At 44.4% G+C, this 16,635-nt stretch overlaps 1 protein-coding gene across 3 annotated transcripts in view; it reads right to left on the bottom strand.

Moving 5' to 3' along the window:
• Positions 1 to 3,539: 3,539 nt before the first annotated feature.
• Positions 3,540 to 16,635, bottom strand: part of DAW1 (dynein assembly factor with WD repeats 1) — a 48,144-nt gene continuing 35,048 nt past the window's right edge. For 2 of the 3 annotated variants that reach the window (XM_049888375.1, XM_049888376.1), the window contains exons 8-13: positions 15,997 to 16,103; positions 15,045 to 15,147; positions 14,168 to 14,282; positions 7,922 to 7,998; positions 4,903 to 5,065; positions 3,540 to 3,918 (exon numbers count right to left, since the gene is read on the bottom strand). In XM_049888375.1, coding sequence (XP_049744332.1) covers positions 3,884 to 3,918; positions 4,903 to 5,065; positions 7,922 to 7,998; positions 14,168 to 14,282; positions 15,045 to 15,147; positions 15,997 to 16,103 — 600 coding nt within the window. In that variant the 3' untranslated portion in view covers positions 3,540 to 3,883. Of the gene's footprint in view, positions 3,919 to 4,902; positions 5,066 to 7,921; positions 7,999 to 14,167; positions 14,283 to 15,044; positions 15,148 to 15,996; positions 16,104 to 16,635 lie in introns of those variants that run through there. The other variant, XM_049888377.1, reaches the window with a different exon arrangement.

Here is a 16,635-nt window from a genome sequence, read left to right as displayed (position 1 = left end):
TGATATGTTTCCATATAACCCTCATCTACAAAGAACACAGAACAAAAACTTTACTCTTCAGACTTGTTCAATTGTAGCTGTAAGAAAAGCAAGGACAATAGGGTTGCTAGGAGTCAACAGGAGAACAATAGGAGTTGCTAGGAATGAACTTGATGTCAATGGGTTTTGTTTCACCTGTCCAAAGGCAAACAGTGCCACCTGCTGAGATGTGATGAGAATACACAAAAGTGTGCAAGTGTATGCCCTTCTAAAACACAGCAACCATTTCAAGTTTTCACTGGAGAAAGAAGGAAAAATTATGCTCTTAGTAGCTTAAAAAAAAAAAGTCTTTTATATTTCAGCAGTCTCAGCTTGGTGCTTGATGGTTCACTCTGGTGTCTCAATTGTTTTCAATCCAGATTTTTAAGTTCAGTAGTCTAAATGTCTATTCTGCTTAATTTTTCCTTAGAGAGAAATCTGCACACACTTTTTTCAGTCCGTTATTAACCTAGGTGCTGCACTCAGCTACTGACCGAAAAGTCAGCTTGAGTCCACCGAGATGCGTCTCGGAAGAAAGAGTTGGTGATCCAGACCTGAAGAATCAGTCACTGAAAACACCGTGGAGCACAGGCTGCTCTGACACAGGTGGGGCGGTCATGAATGTGGAGCACAGGCTGCTCTGACACAGGTGGGGCGGTCATGAATGTGGAGCACAGGCTGCTCTGACACAGGTGGGGCGGTCATGAATGTGGAGCACAGGCTGCTCTGACACAGGTGGGGCGGTCATGAATGTGGAGCACAGTGCTGCTCTGACACAGGTGGGGTGGTCATGAATGTGGAGCACAGTGCTGCTCTGACACAGGTGGGGTGGTCAGGAATGTGGAGCACAGTGCTGCTCTGACACAGGTGGGGTGGTCATGAATGTGGAGCACAGGTTGCTCTGACACAGGGGGGGCGGTCATGAATGTGGAGCACAGTGCTCCTCTGACACAGGTGGGGCGGTCATGAATGTGGAGCACAGGTTGCTCTGACACAGGTGGGGCGGCCATGAATGTGGAGCACAGGCTGCTCTGACACAGGTGGGGCGGTCATGAACGTGGAGCACAGGCTGCTCTGACACAGGTGGGGCGGTCATGAATGTGGAGCACAGTGCTGCTCTGACACAGGTGGGGTGGTCATGAATGTGGAGCACAGTGCTGCTCTGACACAGGTGGGGCGGTCATGAATGTGGAGCACAGTGCTGCTCTGACACAGGTGGGGCGGTCATGAACGTGGAGCACAGGCTGCTCTGACACAGGTGGGGCGGTCATGAATGTGGAGCACAGTGCTGCTCTGACACAGGTGGGGCGGTCAAGAACGTGGAGCACAGGCTGCTCTGACACAGGTGGGGCGGTCATGAACGTGGAGCACAGGCTGCTCTGACACAGGTGGGGCGGTCATGAACGTGGAGCACAGGCTGCTCTGACACAGGTGGGGCGGTCATGAATGTGGAGCACAGTGCTGCTCTGACACAGGTGGGGCGGTCATGAATGTGGAGCACAGTGCTGCTCTGACACAGGTGGGGCGGTCATGAACGTGGAGCACAGGCTGCTCTGACACAGGTGGGGCGGTCATGAACGTGGAGCACAGGCTGCTCTGACACAGGTGGGGCGGTCATGAACGTGGAGCACAGGCTGCTCTGACACAGGTGGGGCGGTCAGGAATGTGGAGCACAGTGCTGCTCTGACACAGGTGGGGCGGTCATGAATGTGGAGCACAGGCTGCTCTGACACAGGTGGGGCGGTCATGAATGTGGAGCACAGTGCGCTCTGACACAGGTGGGGTGGTCATGAATGTGGAGCACGGTGCTGCTCTGACACAGGTGGGGCGGTCATGAATGTGGAGCACGGTGCTGCTCTGACACAGGTGGGGTGGTCAGGAATGTGGAGCACGGTGCTGCTCTGACACAGGTGGGGTGGTCATGAATGTGGAGCACAGTGCTGCTCTGACACAGGTGGGGTGGTCAGGAATGTGGAGCACAGTGCTGCTCTGACACAGGTGGGGTGGTCATGAATGTGGAGCACAGTGCTGCTCTGACACAGGTGGGGTGGTCAGGAATGTGGAGCACAGTGCTGCTCTGACACAGGTGGGGCGGTCATGAATGTGGAGCACAGGCTGCTCTGACACAGGTGGGGCAGTCATGAATGTGGAGCACAGGCTGCTCTGACACAGGTGGGGCGGTCATGAATGTGGAGCACAGTGCTGCTCTGACACAGGTGGGGTGGTCATGAATGTGGAGCACAGTGCTGCTCTGACACAGGTGGGGCGGTCAGGAATGTGGAGCACAGTGCTGCTCTGACACAGGTGGGGCGGTCATGAATGTGGAGCACAGTGCTGCTCTGACACAGGTGGGGCGGTCATGAATGTGGAGCACAGTGCTGCTCTGACACAGGTGGGGCGGTCATGAATGTGGAGCACAGTGCTGCTCTGACACAGGTGGGGCGGTCATGAATGTGGAGCGCAGTGCTGCTCTGACACAGGTGGGGCGGTCATGAATGTGGAGCGCAGTGCTGCTCTGACACAGGTGGGGCGGTCAGGAATGTGGAGCGCAGTGCTGCTCTGACACAGGTGGGGCGGTCATGAATGTGGAGCGCAGTGCTGCTCTGACACAGGTGGGGCGGTCATGAATGTGGAGCACAGTGCTGCTCTGACACAGGTGGGGCGGTCAGGAATGTGGAGCACAGTGCTGCTCTGACACAGGTGGGGTGGTCAGGAATGTGGAGCACAGTGCTGCTCTGACACAGGTGGGGCGGTCATGAACGTGGAGCACAGGCTGCTCTGACACAGGTGGGGCGGTCATGAATGTGGAGCACAGTGCTGCTCTGACACAGGTGGGGCGGTCATGAATGTGGAGCACAGTGCTGCTCTGACACAGGTGGGGCGGTCATGAATGTGGAGCACAGTGCTGCTCTGACACAGGTGGGGCGGTCATGAATGTGGAGCACAGTGCGCTCTGACACAGGTGGGGTGGTCATGAATGTGGAGCACAGTGCTGCTCTGACACAGGTGGGGCGGTCAGGAATGTGGAGCACAGTGCTGCTCTGACACAGGTGGGGCGGTCATGAATGTGGAGCACAGTGGTGCTCTGACACAGGTGGGGTGGTCATGAATCTGAATCAACTTGGTGGCAACGGTTTGGTTTTTATAGCTTGATCCATCTAGAATATGTGTGCTATCAAATGGGGTATATTTTATTTTCCCTATAAGCTTCCCTGATTGGATTTAAAATTTTTTTTTAATATGGTGTAAATACACAACTTTTGGGGTTTTTTTTGGTGGGGGTGGGTAGGAGGGAGATACATTCTTGACGATGAGGGAAGGAAAAGTTAAGCTTCTATTCCAAACTTGTGGTCCTCATTCTTAGCTCCAAAATGCAAAACAAGGAAATAAATAACAAAGCTGCTAATCAAATTCCCAACACACATCCCCTTGAAAACATACATCATGAATGTAGACATATAATTCAAAGAATTGTTTCCAAAAAGCTTTACGTAACAAATTATAATAATAACAGCCTTTAAAGTAAAATTGTGGAGACACATTGTTAAATTACTCTGGTTTCATTTATCAGTATCATGATGCTATTCATATCTTTAAAAAATTAAACAAAATTGACATAACCAGTGACGTCTGTCAAACATTATGCTGTTTCCTATCCTGGCCATCAAATAATATAAAAGAAACCACAGAACTACATCAGTTTTAATAGTCATGAGTGTGAAGCTAAGAAGACAGTGTGTAAACAGCCAACTTAAAAAAATAAATAAAGTGTACAAAGTATCAAAATAGCTTGCTTGCTATCTCTGAAGTTCAAATTCTTTATCACCATCACTGGCAAGTTTGTTCCCCGACAGGCTTCCTTCAGTCAACGCCATATCCTACAGGTGTTATCCTTGCTGCCTAACAAAGCAAATTTCACAAAGTTATTTCTTCTTATATTTTATTCACTGCACTTTCTCCTTTAGTAGTTGACATTTTCTGGGTCATTGTCAGGTATCAGTGTGTGAAATGAGCCAGATTCCTGGCACCCAGCTGCGTTTTTGAAGGCATGTTCCTTTTTTTTTTTTTTTTTTTTTTGCATGATTCTAGCTGGTGTTAAACGGGCCGGTCCCGTCGTACTCACGCCAGCAAGACTCAGGTCATCTTAGGATTGAAGAGAACCTGAGAACTCAGCCTCCTCAACCACCCGCTTCTGCTTCTTCCTTCTGCCCTCCCCCCAACATGCTGCCAAGTAGAAATGCAGTGAACTTGGAACATCTCCAGGTTTGGGTGATTCACGTGCCATGAAGCAGCACCTTCCACTCAGAACGTTTCAAAATGTCACTAGATTTTTTCTTATACTCAGCCAAAATGTGAAATTTGTCTCCTCTCCACCCTCCCCACTCTTCCAAGGCAACCTTGACCCCTCCTCTGGGGGCGCCATTCACCTTCCATCTACGGAAATGCCAATCCTGGCCTGGAGCAGTGCTGGGTGCTGCTGGTTCCCTAACCTTCAGGGTCCAAAAATCAAAAACCAAACCCACTGCCATCAAGTCAATTCCAAATGATAGTGGCTCTACGGGACAAAGCAGAACTGCCTTATTGAGTGTCCAAGGCTGAAATCTTTACGGAAGCAGACTGCCACATCTTTCTCCTGTGGAGGAGCTGACCTTTTGGTTAGCAACTGACTGCTTAACCACTGTGAACCATGGAGGGCAGAGCTCACTCCTGTGGTTTCTGAGCAACTATGATTAAGTAATGGAGCTGGAACAGCGTACCAAGATGAGCCAGGGCCCGAGGGAAAAGGGGCAGTGGTGGGGTAAACTGCTTTTGGTACTCAGCGTGGGAACACTAATAGCCAATGTAAAAGGAAGGCTGAGCCTGTGGAGTTTACTTCTCCCGTACCTGTGATGATGGTATCGCCCTTATAGTTGAAAGCACAGGAGAAGATCTCATCTGTGTGCCCCTCCAGAACCTGGAGGCACTGGCCAGTGTGAGCATCCCAGAGCCTAGCTGTTCTATCAGAGCTGCCAGTTAAAAGACGGTTTCCTTGGGGGTTGAAAGAAATCTGCAAAGGAGAAAGAAATAAGTAAATTTAAACACAGTATTTTATGAACACCAGATTGGTGTGATGAGTCCCAGTATGTTTTTAATCAGCACAAAGGGGGCATTACTAAAAACCTGTCACCTTCTCAACTTGGCATTTACTCCCACACAGAACAGTTCCTTTATGATAGGAAAAATCTTGCAGGGATTAATACACCCTCTCCTCACTTATCACCACGGTTAGGTTCCAAAGACTGGGTCGTTATGTGAAATCAGTGTTATGTGAAAATGGATGATGACTACATCATTTCATAGCCGCCAAATTACATCATTACATAACTACTAAACCACTGACAATCATGGCCCAGCCAATTTGACACATAACCTTAACCATCAAGCTAGCACCTCGGCATTCATTACTACCAGATGTATGCCACTAGTCATAAATGTGAAATGTCGGATGACAAGATAGTCGGTAAGTGAGGAGAAAGCGTATGTGAAAAGTTTAATGATCAAGCCCCCCTTGTAAGCTGAATACCCCTTCCTTCGGCCTATCTTCCTTCCAATGCCCCATGATGCCTCTCTTCATGCAAAGCTAGAATCAGGGCCCTGGCATTGATGAGAGCACAAGTCAGGTTCCTTCGTACCTGAATCCCCATGCCATCCCTGCTACCCAACTGTTATAAAAGCAGGCAGATCCTCTGCAATCTGTGTCATAGAATAAGTGACATCCCATCTATTGCTATCCAAAGCACAGCACTTTCCATCAGTATCTTCTGAGGGCCTCCCATGTGCAGGGCATTGCAAATTAGTACCCGAGTGGCTGTCAAAGGAACCTGCTAGTTATCCATCCTTAGGTGTCGCCCTTATGTCCCCCTCTAAATCATCAGAAGACAACTCTTTGAGCCACCTCCCCCATGACTGCAGGTTTGTTGAGGACACAGCCATCGATCACAAGGGCCAGGCACAATGCCTAGCTCCAAGGAGCTCTCACTAAGTATTTGATGAAGGAACGAATAAACGAATGCCTTAGCTTTACCCCTCACTGAAATGCCATTACCAAAACCAAACCAGTTGCCATTGGGCCAATTCCAATTCATGGCAACCCCATGTGCTGCAGAATAGAGCTACGCTCCATAAGGTTTTCAAGGCTGTGACCTTTTGGAAACAGACCACCAGACTTGTACTCTGAAGGACCTCTGGGTAAGTATGAACCGTCAACCTTTCAGTTGGTGTTCGATTGCTTAACCGTTTGTACCACTCTGGGACTTCAGAAAAATGCCATCACCAAATGGCAATTCATGAAGTAATATATTCACTTAACATAAAATGGAATAATATGGAGTTTGAAAAACTCTTTGTATTTACACACACACAAGAGATATGTGTACTTGTTGAGTGGGATACTTCAGGTGTGTCTATAGCTACCTGGCCAGCCACTCAGAAACATGGTTCGAGCTGTCCTCAGCCTGCCTCCCACATCCACGCTCTTCACCCCCTTCCTGCCAGTCCTGAAGGCTTTCCAGCCTCCCAGGCTGTGAAAAGCCTCTGCCGTGGAGGCCAGTGTTGACAGGCCCAGGGCAACGGCCACCAGGATTGGACACAGAGGCTTGTGAAGACAGTGCGGCAGAGGCGGCCTGGGGTCTGGACAGAGCCTTCAGAGACCTGAAACCTTTCAGCTGATATATTAGAAGGAAAGGGAAAATCTGATCTCAGGTATGAGGCCAGGGAACTGGGTTGAGCTGGGAGGCAAAAGTCACTGAGTCCGAGCTGACTCTTTAATTTTCTGATCTAAACACATCTAAACCTCAGATTACTTACTGAATCACCCTGTTCTGCTAATAAGTTTTTTGGGGGGTTATGGCACTACAGTTAAGCACTCTGCTGATAACCCAAAAGTTGGCAGTTTGAACCCACCCAGTGGCTCTGTGGGAGAGAGACCTGGTGATCTGCTCCTGTACAGATTACAGCCTAGACCCGAGGCAACAGGAAAACTGGTAACAGGGAACTCACGGTTGAGAAGGGACAGTGTTGACACGTCGTGGGGTTGTTAACCAACATCACAACATCACAGAACAATGTGTGTACTAACCATTTGATGAGAAACTAGTTTGCTCTGTAAACCTTCATCTAAAGTACAATTAAAAAAAAAAAAAAAGATTACAGCCTAGAAAACCCTATGAGGCAGTTCTACTCTATCACAGGGGTCACTACGAATCAGAATCAACTCAACGGCACCCAGCAACAACAACAACAACATAGAGGATTCTCAGACACAGGTTTAGTGTTTCAAAATGGACAATTTTATACTTTATGTGCTAAATATTTCCAGATAATACTTCAGGTTCACCTAATTTATGGAATACTTGATACTCACTGCAAGGCACGATTTTATATAATACAAACATCTGTTTACTAGAGATAGGAAAAGCACTTCATAAGCTTCTTAAATTGCTTTAGTAAGTATTTTCAGCTAGCTAAATCTTTTCCTGATGGCTGAGCTGAAAACCGTTTTATATTTTTTAAAAGCTTTTAGAAATCACTTACCTTACTGCATTTGAGAATACACTTAAAAATTAAGTCTTTAGGTAACTGATTTCTATAAAGAATAAGACTGAACAGGCCTTAGTACCTCAGTTGCAGCAAAAAAAAAACAAACCCATTGCTGTAGAGTCTATTCCAGCCCATGACGACCCTAAAAGTGCAGCTGGTGGATTTGAACTGCGGACCTTTTGGTTAGCAGCTGTATCACTTAACCACTGCACCACCATTCCAACAAGGACCACATTAAATAATAGGTCTGTTATACTAAGCATATTGGATTTTTTTTTTTCTTTTTGTAAGTAAATAAACTGCTCCAAATGAGAAAGCAACTCACCTTTGAAATTTCACCTTCGTGCCCTTCCAATTTGGTAATGCATTTTCTTGTGGCTGCACTGAACACTCGCGCTGTTCCTTTTTAAGAAGGGCAGGGAGATGTGTAAATTTATCTGAAATACAGAACTTTGAAGCACAGACCTTGAATTATCCAAATATCTATCCCACTGACATGCGAGCTTTGCTCTAAGTTTGTCTTCTCGCCTGAGGTGAAGGCCAGCCACTAAATACAAGCTGTCCCACGGTAGGAGAGGAGGGTGGAAAGGGCCCAGTCTCCAGGAGGCTCTCCAGCCCTGAGCTTATTAGAGGAGACAGTGGGTTCCCAGGTAGAAAAGGGAAAAAAATCATACAGAGAAAGTTTTTGAAGGGAAAGAAAGGAATAAAAATAAATTTCAAGACAGAAGAGCAGCTAGGCCAGCATCATGCACCAGGTATGAGTCCACAGGTCTGGGAGGTACACGAGACCTTCCAAAGAGGCAGCAGCAACCTCTACTCATTGTACAGACAAGAGTCACTGTTGTTAGCGTCCACTGAATCAGGGGTTCAGGGTGACCCCACGTACAGCAGGATCACACCATTGTGATCCATAGGATTTTCATGGGCTGATTTTCAAAAGCTGATCACCAGGCCTTTCTTCCTAATCTTTCTGTCTTAGTCCGGAAGCTCTGCTGAAACCTACTCAGCATCATAACAACACACAAGCCTCCACTCACAGATGAGCAAGCGGTGGCTGCTCATGAGGTGCACTGGCTGGGAATCGAACCCAGGTCTCCCACATGGAGGGCAAGAATTCTACCACTGAACTACCACTGTTCTCTAGGAAACTCTTTTCAACAGAAAGAACTAATAGGGCGTTTTCTTCTCTGCTGTAGCTCCAGTGACTAGGAGAATGCCGGGCACACAGGAGACAATAAATAAACGTAGGATGGGTGGATGGGAACTTGGATGAAAAATGTAGTAAGTACATTTTCTTAGAATTAAGGAATAGAGGAGTTAAATAAATGTAGAAAGAGAAAAGCAGCAGCAGTGAAATTTTTTAATGGTTACATAGCAGATAAACCGTAAATTTGGTGAAGTGTAGGACAGTACACAATACTGCAGAAGTCAGCTCAGCTTGACCAGGGCAAAATCACAGAAGCTTCACAGACACCCCCATACGCCCTGAGGGACAAGCTACTGGGCCAAGGGCTGCGAACCTTGATCTCGGGGGCATCTAACTCAGCGAGCATAACATAGTCTATGAAGAAAATGTTTTACATCTGACTGTGGTGAGTAGCATCTGGGGTCTTAAAAGCTTGTGAGCAGCCATCTAAGATACATCTACTGGTTCCATCCAGGTTGGAACAAAGAGGAATGAAGAAAACTGAAGATATAATGGGAAAATTAGCCCAAAGGATGAATGGACCACAACTACCACAACCTCCACCAGACTGAGCCCAGAACAACTAGATGGTGCCTAGCTACCACCACTGACTGCTCTGGAAGAGATCATAATAGAGGGTCCTGGACACAGCAAGAGAAAAATGTAGAACAAAATTCAAATTTACATATACACACACACACACACACACACGCACACACAAAGACCAGGCTTTCTGGCCTGACAGGGACTGGAAAAAACCCCAAAAGTATGGCCCCCGGAGACCCTTTTAGCTCAGTAGTGAAGTCACTCCTGAAGTTCATGCTTCAGCCAAAGATTAGACGGGTCTATAGGGCCAACAATAACACATGTGAGGAATGTGCTTCGTAGTTCAGTCGTGTATATGAGACTAATGGGCACACCAGCCCCAAAGCAAAGACAAGAAGCCAGGAAAACTGGATGAATGGAAACAGGCAACCCAGGGTGGAGAAGAGGAGAGTGTTCGCGGGGTTGGCAACCAATGTCGCATAACGATTTGTGTATTAACTGTTTAACGAGAAATTAACTTCCTCTGTAAACTTTCACCTAAAGCACAATTTTAAAAAAATGTTACAGTTCACCTGGTCAGACGAACAATGCTCTCTTAATTCAAATTAAAATATGACATAGAGGTAAAATACTTAATTTTCATATGTGGTTTCAAGGAGATGAAACCTAGTGGAGAATCGTAAGTTTTCACCAAGGAAATGATGAAGACATGATACAGCATCTAAAATGATCTTCAGGGAGACAATGGCTGGAGGAGGACTTAGTGGAACATCATAAGTGGTTTCAAGGTGACGACACAGTCATAACATAGCATAACACACAGTCTTCAGGCAGAAGATGCAGGCACACTTGGTATCATAGATAGTCATCAGGGAATTACATAGGCACAGTGTAACATACTACATCATCATGAGGAAGATGACCTGGAGATAGCGTAGCATCATATGTTAGATTTCAGGATCTGACAGAGATTGGTTGTAGGATCATACAGGGCTATCAAAGAGATGACATGAATGTAATACCATATGTGATAATAAAGGAGATGACATAACACAGCATCATACATGGATATCAAGGATATGACAGAAACATAACATAGCACCATTGATGTAGTAGATAACGTGTAACATCAGAAATGATTATAAAGGATATGAAACATAAATAGCAGAGTATCACATACTGGGGATTCAGGAGAGAACACAGACATAGCGCAGTGTAGCATTATGCATGGATTTCAGCCAGATGGAGCACACACAGTACAGTTTTACACACAGTTATCAAAGTGAGGTCTCAGAAACAGTGTAACGTAATACATGGTTATAAAGAAGACGACATACAGTACATGTATCATGGTTATCAAGGAAATGAAGTACATGTAGTATACCGTTATACGTGGCTATCAAGGAAATTGTGCAGACTTGTTGCAGCATCGTACCTGATGACAAGGAGATGATACAGACAATGGGTAGGGCCACACACAGTCATCAAGATGATCCTCAGTATATCACACAAACGGCAGAAAAAACTTAGACTACCTTAAACAGATTGCTGGTGGAAATATGGACATTAAAGTTGCTGCAGGTGAGGGCTCAGAGGGAAGTGAGGCGCATGGTAGTAAAAGCTTATGTCATCTTAGTGAATACTTAAATTGTCAAAAACAGAATGCTGGTTGAAATACAAATGTAAAAGGTGACTGCTGGTGAGGGCTCTGAAGGAAACGAAAAACATTTTATTTGAAAGTGGAAGAAAGGAGGCCCTTGCTTTGCAGCAGCAGTAAGTTTGGGTGAATTGTGTCTTAGTTACATGGAAAGCAGAACTTGTAAATAATGATGCTGAATACTTAGCTGAGGAGATTTCCATGCCAAGTGTTGAAGGACTGGCCTAGTTTCTTCTTACTGCTGAAGTAAAATGCAAGTGGAGAGACATAAATTGAGGGAAGGAACATAAAAACAAAATAGAACCAAGACTCAGTGATTTGGGAAAACATCTGCCTATGCAGATTGCTAAAGATGATTCAGTCAGGAGATTCACTGCAGAAAAGGGTTCACCAAACACAGACCCAGGTGTGTGGTTAGACAACCTTTTGGTAGTAATTCAGAAGAGCTAGAAGTTCAGGATATGCTTTCACACAGAGGACTCTTTGATGAAATTAAGTATGCAACTCTTGGATACCTTCACCTATCTCATGAAACACCAGAAATAAAGATATTTTCCAGAAAATACCTATGGAGAATGCTGTTGTCTAAGAAAGTGAATCCCCATGACATAAATGGGAGATCCACAAGGTTCTTGAGGATACTATCACAGAAGAAACACTGCCAGGTTGGATTCAAAGACAGAAAGGAGGAAATAAAAGAAGGCTGTTGGACTCTCAAAAGTCCACAGGCAGGAAACAGTCTACTATAACTAGTAGAAAAGCATGCTACCCTTCATGAAAAAAGAAGGTTGGCTCAGTGAGCAAACCCTTGTCTTAGTTATCTAGTGCTGCTATAACAGAAATACCACAAGTGGATGGCTTTAAGAGAAATTTATTTCTTCACAGTAAAGTAGGCTAAAAGTCCAAATTCAGTGTGTCAGCTCCAGGGGAAGGCTTTCTCTGTCAGCCTTCTCATCAATCTTCCCCCAGACTAGGAGCTTCTCTGTGCAGGGACCCCAAGTCCAAAGGACACACTCTGCTCCTGGCACTGCTTTCTTGGTGGTGTGAGGTCCCCCTTTCTCTCGGCTTGCTTCTCTCTTTTATATCTCAAGAGATTGCCTCAAGACACAATCCGATCTTGTAGTTTGAGTCCTGCCTCACTAACACAACTGTTGCCCATTCCATTCTCCCTCATTAACATCATAGAGGTAGGATTTACAACATATAGGGAAATCACACAATACCAGGAATCATGGCCCAGCCCAACTGATAACACAGTTTTGGGGAGACAATTCAATCAATGACACCCTGGGCCCAGAAGGTGGATGCTTTGGCCCTGAGGGTACAGCCATGAGCCCAGAGGATAGAGCCATGAGCCCAGAGGATGGAGCCTTGAGCCACAGAGCATTGTTCCCATCCCTTGAAACTGAATGGAGTTTCCCCAGTTGGGTTTCAAAATTGCTTGGAGCCAATGACTCCATTCTTCCTTCCATTTTCTCCCTTTTGGAAAAAGACTGTCTATAACTGTTTCCTATTGCTATACCACCACTATATTTTAGGAGCAGATAACTTGCTTTCTAGTCTCACAGGTCCATAGATGGAGAAGAATAGTGCCCCAGGATGAATCTTATGGAACTTCGCCCATACCTGATTGATGCAGAATGAATAACATCACATATGCAAATCATGGAAATCAAATACGGTACTTCAGAGATGATGTATGTGTAGTACAGTGTCAGAAGCATATATCAAAAAGATGACCAGACATAATGTAGAATCATACATTTTCATAAAGGAGGTGATGCAGACATAGTGTAGATCAGACATGGTCATCAGGTAGATGAAACAGAAATATTCTTCAATCATACGTGGATTTCCAGGAAATGACGCAGATATGGCATAGTATCATGTATAGTTATGAAGAATTAAAGATATAGTGTAACGTCACAAGTGGTTTTAAAGGGAATGACAAAGACATAGCATAATGTAAAACATAGTAGTGAGGTATATGATGCAGACTTAGTGTAGCTTCATACACGGCCATCAGGTGGATGATGGAGACACACGGTAAAATCATCTGTCCTCGGACATAGAGATATCACAGACATAGTGCAGCTTCATATTTGGTTGTCAAGGGGATGTCTCAGAGAACAGAATGACACACTGTAGACTCACTGTTGCATCACGTGTGCTTGTTGAGGAGAGGATGCAGACGGAGTGCAGCATCATCCGTTGTCGTCAAGGAGATGATGCAGACATAGTATAGTACCAACATGGTTATCAATGACATGACGTAGGCGTAGTGTAGTGTCACACAGGGGTGTCAGGGAGATGATGCAGAAATTGTGTAGCATCAGGCGTGTTTGTCAGACATACGATGCAGACATAGTGTAGCATCATAAACGCTTGTCAGGGAAGTAACACGGACAAAATGAATCATTATATGTGCTTTCAGAGAGACAACACGAACATAGTATAGCCTCATATATGGTTGTCATGAGGATGACCCATTGTTTAGTATCATAAATGGTTATCCAGGATATGACGCATACATGGTATACCAATATATATGGTTGTCAATGAGATGATGTAGACATAGTATAGCACTACGTACAGCTTTCACGGAGATAATACAGACATAGAGTAACATCATACATACTTGTCAGCAAAATGACTCATAAAACAGCATCATACATGGTTTCCAAGGATGTGATGTAGGCTGAGTATAACATCATATGTGGCAAATCAAGGCACTGATGCAGGTATAATGTAACATCATACCTGCTTTTTAAGAAAAGGACACAGGTATATGCATTATCATATGTGGTCATCAAGAAGATGATGCAGACATACATAGTATAGTGTCTACCTGGTCATCAGGGAAATGATGAATACCTAATACAGTGTCCAGATGGTGATCTAGAACATACCATCATACGTAGTTATCAAGGAGATGATGCCGACATACTACGGCATTCTACATGGTCATCAGGAGCTGACTTGGACATAGTATAGCACCACATGGGGTTGTCAAGGATATGATAAAGACATAACATAATACAATACATGGTCATGGAAACGAGGCAGACACAGTTTCCATTATAACTGGTTACCAGGGAGATGACCCATACTGCAGAATCATACATGTTTACCAACAAGGCGTACATCTCTCTGTAAATTAAATGGATGAACTAGTTACCTACCATCAGCTGAAGCAGTTGCAATAAACTTTCCAGTGAAATCAAAGCAGCTGTCTAGTATTTCGTCATCATGGCCTGTTAGGGTTGCCACACATTTTCCATTTGTAGCATCCCATAGCTGCAATTAGAAAATTAAAGGACTGTGATTTCCTGTCTGCAGGGTAAATATGGCCGGAAGTAGTGTTTACGACATGCTTATGACTGGCTAACTAACTTTGCCAAAATCACGTGTGTAATTCTTGTGTGTTTGGTTTTACCGTAATTCATGGTCAGAGACCGCAGCCAGCCATTTAGCAAGACACGTTTCAGTTATACAGAAAACCAAGGCAGATATTTGAATGGGTCCATGCAAATCTGCCACTGCATTAGGAAAAAATCTGGAAGTGCATGCTTTACTGATGAGTGGAGGAGTCCTCTCCGCATACAGATCACATCACGATAAAACCACAGTTCCCGGGAGTGGAAAGTACATAAGATTCAACAACTTTTTACATATAACCAAATAATAATTTCAGAGCATAAGCTCTCAGCCATTTTTAATAGTACAGTAACTTAGAGGCAAGGAGACCCTGTGTTGAGACTCCTTGAGGTTTACACTAATCAAAGTTTATAAATGAACGGGAAGACATTTAAAAAAAAAAATACTGTGTCTTCTGAAACAAGACATTTAAATGAATTTGAATAAATTAAAATTACTACATCGTAATTTCTTCCAACTGGGGAAATCAGAAACTTGAAGTAAAAACAATGACCAACTATTACTCCTAAATTAGTATTTTAATTTTATAGCACCTTTGCAATGTGTTAATGTTACAATGAATAGTCTGACACTGAAAAAAGGACAGATACAAGAATTAGTGAAGGTATTTCTTTAGCTCACCATGCAGGTCTTATCCATCGAGCCAGTTAATATCAGAGAGCAGTCCCAGTTGAATAATGCACTGCTAATCTCAGCACAATGACCAATTAAGGTATACACCTTCCTACAAAATGGAAAAAACATTAAAACTGGTGAAAGACAGCTGACTTCAGGATATGCACACAAATAATGAGGTCAAGTCCACCGATGGAAAGTAACCTAAATTTTGGTTTATACAAAACAGTGTCCCTGATGACAAAGCAAAAAGAGTTCTGCTATAGCTCAAAAAGAGCCAACCCAGCTCCTAATTTTATTTCAACAAAAATTTTAAACAAAGGTAATAACACTTAAGACGTAATGCTTCAGAAAGGAATGGGTAAAAAATACCAAAGGTAGTACAACGCTCTGGAAGGACTCTTAACACCAGCTGAGTGAATCCCCAGTTGCTCAGGAGCTACTCATCAAACATCTGAAAGGCCCTGGCTTCTCTCGCCTTTTCTTATTGCATACATTTTGGTCATTACCCGGGGTAATTAGCTCCTCCATCAAAATGCAGACAAGAGTGGAGTTTTATAACATAAAGAGGCTAATTTAGTTAACTTCTTAGCAACTAGAACTAAAAACCATCAGGAAGGAAATTGAAGCTCTGCAACTAAATTGAATTTGGGGAATTAGCTATGGGTTTTATTTATTGATGATATCCATGCCTACCACAATGACAGGCCACTGGGACTTCATTATATAGAACAGGGAACAAATCATCAAGCTATAATACATCACACTCCTTCTAATATTCTCCTTTCACGTTGCTTTGGCATTATCTGCCAAGCATTCCTAAGAAACACACATTTTTGTGGGTTAGAAATATCCCTTAAAAGAATAAAATATTCCTATAGAAGTGAATATTAGATTAAACTAATAAATAACAAAGAGTTTCTTCGTAACGGCCTGATCCAGGCTAAAAAATTCATACCTCCCCGTCGCAGCGTCCCACACGGAGACTGTGTGATCAAAAGAGCCCGTGATGATTCTGTTTCCAGCTGTGTTGAATGACAAGGAGATGATTTCAGCTGAATGTCCCTAGAAAGAGCAGGTATGTACACCCCTTAGATAAAACAATTTCTACACATGTATGATAACACAGCCTAAAAGGAAATGACAGAAAGGGCAAATCTAAAGAGGCTAGAAGTAGATAAGTAGTTGCCTAGGGCTGGGGTGGAGTCCTTGGGTGGTAAAAATGGTTAATGTGTTTCATTGCTAGCGGAAAGTTTGGAGGTTCGAGTCCACCCAGAGGTACCTCAGAAGAAAGGCCTGGTGATTTATTCCAAAAAATCAGCCATTGAAAACCCTGTTGGGCATAGTTCTGCTGTGATACACATGGGGTCGCTACGAGCTGGAGTTGACGGACTCAATGGCAACTGGGTTTTTTTCTGTCTGTCTTTATTTAGGGTTTGGGTGGGAATGGGGAGTGACTGCCAATGGGCATGAGGTTTGTTTTCGGGGTGATGGAATTGTTCTAAAATTAGATGGGGTGATGACTACAAAACTGTAAACTTACTATATATCACTGACTTGTACATTTAATACAAGTGAAAGTCACGGTCATAAGTCT

This window comes from Elephas maximus, chromosome 6 (genome assembly GCF_024166365.1).
Source record: "Elephas maximus indicus isolate mEleMax1 chromosome 6, mEleMax1 primary haplotype, whole genome shotgun sequence".
Taxonomy (NCBI): domain Eukaryota; kingdom Metazoa; phylum Chordata; class Mammalia; order Proboscidea; family Elephantidae; genus Elephas; species Elephas maximus.
Note: the sequence above shows the minus strand (reverse complement) of the source record. Positions and strands in the feature narration are given on the sequence as shown.